General features: G+C 50.8%; 1 protein-coding gene across 2 annotated transcripts; it reads left to right on the top strand.

The window, feature by feature from the left end:
* The first annotated feature begins 535 nt into the window (after nt 1–535).
* On the top strand, nt 536–7,818 carry Ptgr3 (prostaglandin reductase 3). 2 transcript variants are annotated; one of them, XM_075968136.1, is made up of 2 exons: nt 536–881; nt 6,717–7,818. In XM_075968136.1, exons 1-2 carry the CDS (start codon nt 673–675, stop codon nt 7,639–7,641), a joined length of 1,134 nt encoding a protein of 377 aa, XP_075824251.1. In that variant the 5' UTR covers nt 536–672; the 3' UTR covers nt 7,642–7,818. The 2 variants fall into 2 exon arrangements, with proteins under 2 accessions (XP_075824251.1, XP_075824252.1); XM_075968137.1 differs by lacking the exon at nt 536–881 and adding an exon at nt 888–1,289.
* The last annotated feature ends 1,535 nt before the right edge of the window (nt 7,819–9,353 follow it).

Genomic DNA, 9,353 nt, shown 5'->3' with positions numbered 1-9,353 from the left:
CGGTGCACTGAGCGCCCTCGGCCAGCAGGAAGGTGCTGGTGCGCGTGCACCAGCGACCGGGGCCCAGGCCCGGGACCCGGCCGTGCCCTGCCGCCCCGGCCGCGCTCGGGGTTGATTCGTACCACCTTGCAAGGAAGTGAACGCTTCGCACGGGAAGGGGAGGCGCCTGCGCCGGCCGCCGGGCGCCCTGCCGCTCGGGGACGCTTAGGCTACGGCGGCGGCGATCGCCAGGGCGCTGGCCCTCTAGCTTGCTGCCCCCCGCCCCCGGTGGAGGAATCAAATCCTGTCGCAGAGCGTGGGGAGGGTGGGGATATCCGGGGCCTCTCCCGCGCCCGGAGGAAAGGGGAGGGCGGAGGAGATCCTAGGCCAGAGTGAGCTGAGCGGATTCAAACCAAAACAAAAAGATTAAAGGAGCAGCGGCTGCGGCGGCGGCGGGGCCGGGCAGAGATCCTGGGGTGGCGCGCCCGGGTTCCGCGGGGGCTGCGGCGTGCGGCGGGGCCGGAGGGCGGGGGCGGGAGCCAGGCGGTGAGGGGAGGGCGGGAGCCTAGGGGAGGGCGCGGGCCGGAGGAGGGGCGGGCCCGCCCGCGCGGAGCGGAGCCGAGCCAAGCGGCCGGGACTGGGCGCGACCCGGGCCAGCGTAGGCGCAGGAGCGGGCGGAGCCGATCGCGGGCTATGCTGAGGCTGACGGCAGCCGGGGCCCGAGCCACCGTGGACATGTCGTACGCCCGTCACTTCCTGGACTTCCAGGGCTCCGCCATCCCCCGAGCCATGCAGAAGCTGGTGGTGACCCGGCTGAGCCCTAACTTCCGCGAGGCCGTCACCCTGCGCCGGGACTGCCCAGTGCCGCTCCCTGGGGACGGAGACCTCCTCGTCCGGAACCGGTGAGCCCGGCGCGTGACCCTGTCCCGGTCCCCGGCCCGCGCAGCTGGGCTCCCGGCTGTCCCGGGTCGCCCGCTTGCCCACACTGCGGCGCGCGCTTGGGCGCACAGCCTGACTTTGCGAGATCCCGGGAAGTTGAACCCGCCGCCATCTGGCGAAGGCGAATGTAATGTGACTTGCTGGTGTGAATACCCGATGCCACCAAACGTCCTCTTATCTGGGGGTTATTTTAATTTGGGATTCCTCCCTCCCCCAGCCGTCCCTCCTCCCCCTCCCGCTCCCTAAATAAAAACGACGGGACCCAGAAAGGGAGGCTCCCCACCCGGCCCACCCGCGCGCACCCACGGTTCCTGCGTTGCCATAATTTTTAGTGGAGCAGCAGCAGCCTGGACACACACTGCGACGTTTAGGTAAAGGTGCTATGAAGGAAAGGGGCCCTTGTTCGGTTTGCTTTTTCCTGTCCCCTCCATCTCATATTGGCGGAGCCTGTCCTTGGGTGTGTTGGTGTGCACCTAGTCTGCGTGTTGTCAATACTGTGTTTTGTCCCCTGGGTGCATAGCGGGGGCGTACACCAGCAAGCTGGGCCAAACGTTGGGCGGGGGCATGGCTGCATTTGCCTGAATGCAGCGCAGACATTCCGGTGGCTCAATAGTTGTTGCCTGACCTGACCTGTCTACCTGATGCTTCCCACCTTAAGGATCTTCCAAGCCACTAATCGTTAGTAAGGGGTGAAGGAGAAGTGTGCGACCTCACTGTGCTCAGTCCAGGCGATACCACCTAGATCTGTTGGGTGCGTCCTCGCACTGCTGGACTGTCAGGAGGAGTCCTAGGTACCCTGTCACCTGCTGGGCTTCATTCTAAGGTTCCAGCATGGTGTGTTGGAAGCTGGGTAGAATTACGGAGGGGAGAAGTTCTGATTGGATCCAAGCTGTAAACTCTGGACCAGAAAATGTTTTTGTCCCCTGGAAGGTCTAAATGACGAAACTTACCCTCCCAACTAGCTGGGTGCAAGGATTCATTAGTTCAAACCAGTCCACTTTAAAGAGTGCTGTCAACTGTCCAAACAAGACTGCAGGACTGGAGAAGCTGACTGTGAAACCTTTGGAACCCTAGTGGAACCTTCGCGGTTGAGTGTGGGTGGGATTGAGTAGAGTCCGTGGGGGCAGAGTGCCTCAAAGGGTGGATGTCCTTCCCATGCTTGCTGTGGCCGCTCAAGGCACAGAGGAGTGCTTCATTGTGTGATGAAATGCTGAGTCTGTGGAGGGTAAATATTTGAGCGCAGCCAACCTAAAAAAGGGCTCTAGCTTGTGTTCACATAGAACATCCAGAGCACACCAGTGATTTGTTATAAGGTGAGGTGAGAATAGACTGGAAACCTTTCCAAGTAAACTTCACGGGAGAGTTAAGAAAAAAAGTTCCACGCCGGGCTTTCATTTTCTTTTACTGTTGTGATTTATATAGTGTTGACTGTAAACACTAATAAACACACACAACTGCTTACATAAAATCCCTCGTTGAAACAGGTGTGAAATGGGGAGGGGGTGCCACAAGGGGACAGGCTAAGAGAGGGTGTGAAGTGGGAGAAGCACAAGCAACATCGAGGTGGGACTCCAGTGCGAGCCTTGGAGGCTACTCTGTTTTACTGGTGTGGGGGCCTCTCGCCCTGGAGTTTAACTCTTGGAGATCTCCTGCATTCCTCTCCCACCAAGCTTATTCGATCTAGCTGGCCCCCTTTCCCCTTCTCTAAAGGTCTCGCCGCCACAGCACTCCCTTATGCCCAAGGTCATCTTGGTTCGTCTGGAATTGGGTGTTCCTTCGGATCGTAGAATAGTAGCCTTCCATTTTGGAAAATTCAGCTGTTCGTGTTGTTCTATTTTGATTCCATGTCTGCCAAGAATCTCTTTGATACAAGTGCTTTATATGAACAACTTGACTTCTAACTTCTACCCTGAGTCCACGCCCCGGGGGAGGGAGAAATGAAGCCAGTTTCTGAGTTGGAAGCAGGCAGAATCTTTGCCTCTCTCCTGTTCTGTAACAAAGTCTACCTCTCAAATGAAGGCAGATCTTTTATATTTATGGACAGTGTCAAAGTTCTTCCCGGTTTCATTTTATTTTAAGGAGCAGAATTTAATAATTAACCGCAAGTTGGTTCGTTTGGATCCAGGGCCAGCAGCCTCCTAAGTAGTGCTAATTGCATTACATTTTTATTCAGAGGCTCCTCATTTTTAGCATAACAAAAATCTCCCCCGAATGAGTGGGCTAAGACCAAATTTATTTCTTTGCAAGGGTGTTGGGAGGTTTTAATTGTGCTCAGTCTTCTGATTTTTTTCTTCCAGTGAACTATTTCCACACCTCAATCCAGTTAGCAAAAATACATTCTTTCATTCACAAGGGCAGTGCATGCAAACTAGGCATGGATTTCGGACTGTGAAGTTTACAACCAAGGAAAAGTGTGTTGAGGGGGTGCACAGAACCCCTTGTGAATTGATGCTCTATCTTCAGCATCACCTTTACCGCTTCACGCACAACTTCAGTCCCCTCCCCCTGCTCAGCCCTCTGAAAAGGGAAAAAAAGACCTATATTCCTGGTCAAGTGCATTTTTTTGTGCGATTTTTGTCCTTTTTTTGTGAGAATGACAGATTTTCTCGTTTCCAAATATTTCTAACGATTTTCTGCTCAAGTGTAGGATAATACAAAGCCTTTTTGGAAAGAGCAGTGAGTAGGGGGTGGGGGAAGGCGTTGTGATAGATGGTTTGTTGCTCACGGGAGGGTAAAGTATTTGTGTTCCCCAAGCCCAGATTCTCCATACCTCCCCTCCTTAACTTTTTCTTTTCCTTCTTTTCTTTCTTCTGTTTTTTGTTTGTTTTTCAAGGAAAGTCTGGTTTGGACGACTTTGTCTCCCAGTTTTCAAGGCTCTTCCTGTGGACCAAGTTTTCCTGTTTGGTGTTTGTTCACAGGAAAGCCCACCCCACCCCCACCCCACCCGCATCACTTCTACAGTAACCGAACTAGGCACTCACGGCTTTCTAATATAGTAGCCAGTGGCTTGAGAAGGGGATATATTTGGGAACCGCCTGCTGTGGTCCCATTAAATTTTCCTGGGGTGCCTGGACTTCGGTTTTCACAGTGTATCCTCCTCTCGGGTTGCTGGGGTCCTGCAGTCATTACTGGCACACGTGTTCAATCAAAGGGGGTGGTACAGGGAGGGTCTCCAGGTGCGCCAGCGCGTCTTTCCTGAGTTTTGTTTTTGTTTTTCTGTGACTCTGGCTCGCCTTACTTTTTTTTCCTTCCTTGGCCCAGCCCCTCTTTCCCTTTGAGCCCGCTGCCCTTGACCTTGTATCTTGAGGAGAGGAAGGCTCACACAACTTCAAATAAAGTCCAGGTAAGGACTAAGGTGCTTCCGAGGCAGCGGCGAGTCTCCACCACCGCGGCAGGGACTCAGTGATAGAATGAAGTACTAGGTAAAGATAGGGATCCCGGCACCATGGGCCAGGATACACTGGAGAGAACACGGGACCAGAAGGCAGACCGTGGACAATAGTTGGAACTGCTACTGGCCCGTTCAGGATTGGTTAGAAGAGAGGCAAGGTTGAGGTGCAACGCGCGGATTATGGTCATGAGCTGGCTAGTTTTGCTCTGCGTGGCTTTCCTGGGACTTGAGCAAGCCCAAGAGGTCCAGAAACCTGGGACGTGGGGTCCTTGATGTCTCTTCTAGTGGTGGCAATGGAAAGAAAGGTCTTGTTTCCAGCAGAAATCCGCCCTGAAGCGCCCCAGTGTGGTGCAGGACTTTCTGGGCTGGGCGCCTCAGGGCAGATGCCAGCGGGAAGAGGCTCGGGCCTGCGGGTCAGCGCCACCTCTCTAGTGCTTGCTGAAGCTGATCGCCACAGTGATCGCTGTGGTGTTTCCAGCACAAGTCCCTGCTGGCCATCAGCAACCGGTCCAGCTACAGCCGGTCCAAACTTGGCCTCAGCTGCCCCGCTCCGCCAGTGTGCCCTGCTAGGTCTCCACCTCTTCCAGGGGGGTGGGGAGAGAAATTGCCCCGAGGCAAGAGGGATTTGCACCTCTTTCCTGAGGATCCTTCCCACCCCACCCTCTGGGCCGCAACACTGCCTGCAGCTTCTCCCAGGGCCATAATCAGGACTCCCTGAGGGGAATCAGCCCTTGTGGACTTTGAGATGCCAAAGGAGGACAGCCTGGAGGAGAACGGGAAGAGTTTATCACGATTAGAGGGTGTCCTGGCAGTTGATCCCTGCTCCCATGCCTTAAAATCACTTTCACCCTTGGCAGCTTCTCTCCTAGAGTTGGCTTTTCCAATGGAGGAGGGGCAGTGAGATGTCCTGCTGCCTGGCTCTAGTGGGCTGACTGGGAAGTCTAGCATCAAGATCTGGGGAGCTAGCCCTATTTAGAAGAAAGAGCAGGGCTGGAGAACTGTGTAAATTTAAAGAGAAAACGATAGAACGCAGACTTCCAACCCCTTTTCCAAAGGAAAAAAAGAAGAAGAAGAAAAAGAAAAAGAATTCTTCTGATATTGAAAAAAATGAACAAAACTGATTTTCCCCTCTGTTCACTATTGGACTTTATCTGTGAGTACAGAAAGCAGAATTTACAGTTATTGGGGCCATGGTAAGCTGACTGCAGAGAGTACCTTGGTGGAAGAAACTGTTTCCAACTTCCTTATTTCCACAGTCTAGAAAGATCTTTCTTTAAGGGAGAATATTGTGAGGAACTGTTTGGAAGTCCAGGGCATTGTGTAGAGAATAGTGAGAGTGTCCCCTACACAGGACAGTTTGGGTTCATAAATTAAAAGAGAATTCTTTTCATTTTTCTCCTGCCATTTTTTTTCGCTTTCTTACGGGAGGAAATGGCAATTTGGGGGTCCTCGTGTGTTCCAGTTCCTCGCTTGAGTTCTCAGAAGATGGGGGCCGTTGCCCCCATGGGGATGTTTTTGCTGTGAGGTATAGTGCGGCACCGAGAAAAGCTGGTAAAATGCTGGCCTCACGGTTAAACGTGAGCCTGGATACAAAAACGAAACCAGTCATCTGCTATTAATCAGGCTGCGTCTCTGCTTCTTGTTGAGGAAAATACAGAGAGGGCTTGCTTCCCTTTTCATCTGAAAAGGCTATAAAATGCCGATTGCTGCATAAAAATCATTCTCCCCAGTTTCTGTTCAATTAATCAAAATGTGTATGTTCATGCTGGGCATGGTTACATCAGAGAGAAAATTTGCTTCGGCATTTCAAACCACCAGGGCAGTAACATGTCACAGGAATGACCTTGCATGTTCATCAATCTTTAATAATACCATTGTCATTATTATTATTACCTAAAGTGTTAAATTGTTGCCAGAATCAATATGAGTGGGCTTCTTTGCGTATATTTTATCCTACTGTTGTTTTTTAACATCTCTGTTAAGAGACCAATTAATTTCCAGCTCAGAGCTCTAGTGAACTTTGTGTATGGTGAGGACTTCCTGGATTTTTCTCTTCCTTTCTTTCTTTTCTTTCTTTCTTTCTTTCTTTCTTTCTTTCTTTCTTTCTTTCTTTCTTGTTTTGCCTTTTGAGTGAGGACAGAAGTAAGCTACACATGAAATACAGATACATCCCTTGCTGATTAAAATAATATGAAATTATTTTTCATAAAACTATTAAAGAATAAAATCAACCCAAACTCAAGTTAATACATGTCCAAATTCTTTTTTTTTCCAGCTAAGCAGCAGGAATTATTATTCTCCTGAATTCTGTCAAGTCCCATAGTTTAGGAACCCTTTCACACTCCCTGGGGTTGGAAAGGTCTTTAACAAAGAAAGAATCTTGATACATTTGTTTGTTTTCTCCTAGATTCGTTGGTATTAACGCATCCGACATCAACTATTCTGCTGGCCGCTATGACCCCTCCGTGAAGCCCCCCTTTGACATAGGTTTTGAAGGGATTGGTGAGGTGGTAGCCTTAGGCCTCTCTGCTAGTGCTAAGTACTCAGTGGGCCAGGCTGTGGCTTATATGGCTCCTGGTTCTTTTGCTGAGTATACAGTGGTACCAGCCAGCATTGCCACTCCGGTGCCTTCAGTAAAACCCGAGTATCTCACTCTGCTGGTTAGTGGCACCACTGCATACATTAGCCTGAAAGAACTTGGAGAGCTGTCAGAAGGGAAGAAGGTTTTGGTTACAGCAGCCGCCGGGGGGACAGGCCAGTTTGCTGTACAATTTTCAAAGAGAGCCAAGTGTCATGTCATTGGAACCTGCTCCTCGGACGAAAAGTTAGCTTTTCTGAAATCCATTGGGTGTGATCGCCCCATCAACTACAAAGCAGAGCCGGTGGCGACAGTTCTGAAGCGGGAATACCCTGAAGGTGTCGATGTAGTCTACGAGTCTGTTGGGGGAGCCATGTTTGACCTGGCAGTGGACGCCTTAGCCATCAAAGGGCGTTTGCTGGTGATTGGGTTTATCTCTGGCTACCAAAGCCCTACGGGGCTTTCACCAGTGAAGGCAGGAGCTCTACCTGTGAAGCTCCTGAGGAAGTCTGCCAGACTCCAGGGGTTCTTTCTGAACCACTATTTATCCAAGTACCAGGCCGCCATGGAACACTTGCTGGAGCTGCACAGTCGTGGGGAACTGGTCTGTGAGGTGGACCTGGGACACCTAGCTCCAGAGGGAAGGTTCATCGGCCTGGACTCCATATTCCGAGCTGTTGACTATATGTACACGGGGAAAAATGTTGGAAAACTTGTGGTTGAAATACCTCACAGTGTCAGCAGTAAACTATGACAACGGAACAATGACGGAAACCAAAGGAGAAAGAAAAAGAGTTCTCCATGCCTTAGAATGAGCACAATAGTTCCTAAAACAAAAATGTAGTGTTAATGAATTCAACTCCCCCCCCTTTCCTTGGGGGTAAAAATAATACGCTTCAATAAAAGTTCTCTCCACAGCTAAGAGGTAAAACGTTTACATTCGATTCTTTAGTCGTGGACGGTCTCAGTCCAGGTTTTATTGTTCCAGGGAAGTAAATTAATTCCTGATGCGAGACCTGATCGAGTCAGTATGTCCCCAGCTTGATGAGATTTTTAAGTCGGTCTTCAAACCGCTCACCAAGTCTTCTTTGCTGGAAGAGGCTGCTCTTGTGTTAATAAGTACTTCCCAGGTGACCAGGTAGTGCCGGGGTCAGCTATGCTCACAGTCCATATGCTTAGCAAGGAGCCCCAAGGATCTCAGTAGGCATTTGGGGGAGAACTGTCCACATTTGATCCTGTTTAGTTATTGGGAGGAGAGTGATGGATCGACTCGTTAGTGGCTCGAATTCACAGCCTTTTAAGATTGTGAAGAAAGTGTTCCTGTTCCAGAAAGAAATACTATTAGGGACAGAGTGGGTTTGGGAAAGCAAGCTATGGTTTAGGGGACTTCGGGAGAACTAATGTGTGCAAAGGAAGGAAGATTCTATGCCACCTCCCCAGGAAAGCTCTCGTCCTGTAATCACAGGGACCACAGAAGGGGGCTCACTCTAGCATGTTCAAGGTTAAAAACAGCTACTTCCTGTCCCCAAAGAGCAGATGTCACATCGTTCCAAACACAGGAGACTAATTCCAAAATCAAAACCGTTTGCTTCCCCTCAAAGGCATGGTGTGGAAGGCTTGATGTCGGGTGGTGGAAGCGGAATGACAGGTGTCCTGCTTTCCAACTTTGCTTCTCGGCATTAGAGAGAAAGGAGCCACTTGCTCTAGGGTTGTGTCCTGGTGCAGTCCTGTCTGCCAGCCTGTGAGCCGCTTCTCTTCAAACTGCACCAGAGCTGGTCTGCGTGCCCTTCACCTTCCGTGTTCAAAGGCTGCCTGCCACTTTTGTGGTGGGATCAAAACCCTACAGTGCCTTACCGTTTGAAGGTGAAGCCTGTCGGATGATTCTAAGTCCTGGGTTTCAGTACATCAAACAGGCTTAATAAACAGGACTGCAATTAAGAGAGCTCTGTGAACGTTGGGGGCAAGATTGAATTCTTTGCTGGCATCTGAGGAGCAAAGAGATCCTGTTTCTGAGTAGCTGTTAGTATCTATTTTACAAGATTTACTCATTTCCAGGTACCTAATGTAGCTGCTAGCATGCATGCACAACAATACAATTTATATGGTAAATGGAACCAAATAATGGCTTCACTGAATGTTATGGCCGCACTGAAGGGAAATGTCACGGTAAATAGCTGCCAAATTATGGTCATGCCGCAGTGTCACAACCGCACTGAAGACAAATCGCACCAGAGGCTATTGCCACTGTGACGCCTCTGAGTTATGAAGAGGGGTAGCAGCCTGACGCGAGGCTCTTTGTGTCCTCGTCATCGCAGAAGGCTGCCGGTGCAGGGGACACGAGAGGCAGGCGCGTCCAATGTGGTGCGCAGTTATTAATCTGTCCCTTTCAGACCCAGCCACTGTAGCAGGGAGGCTCTGCTGGCTCTCCGGGACACAAACATAACAGGCGGGGAGGGAGGGCAGGCT

Source organism: Microtus pennsylvanicus, chromosome 4 (genome assembly GCF_037038515.1).
Source record: "Microtus pennsylvanicus isolate mMicPen1 chromosome 4, mMicPen1.hap1, whole genome shotgun sequence".
In the NCBI taxonomy this organism is placed as follows: domain Eukaryota; kingdom Metazoa; phylum Chordata; class Mammalia; order Rodentia; family Cricetidae; genus Microtus; species Microtus pennsylvanicus.
Note: the sequence above shows the minus strand (reverse complement) of the source record. Positions and strands in the feature narration are given on the sequence as shown.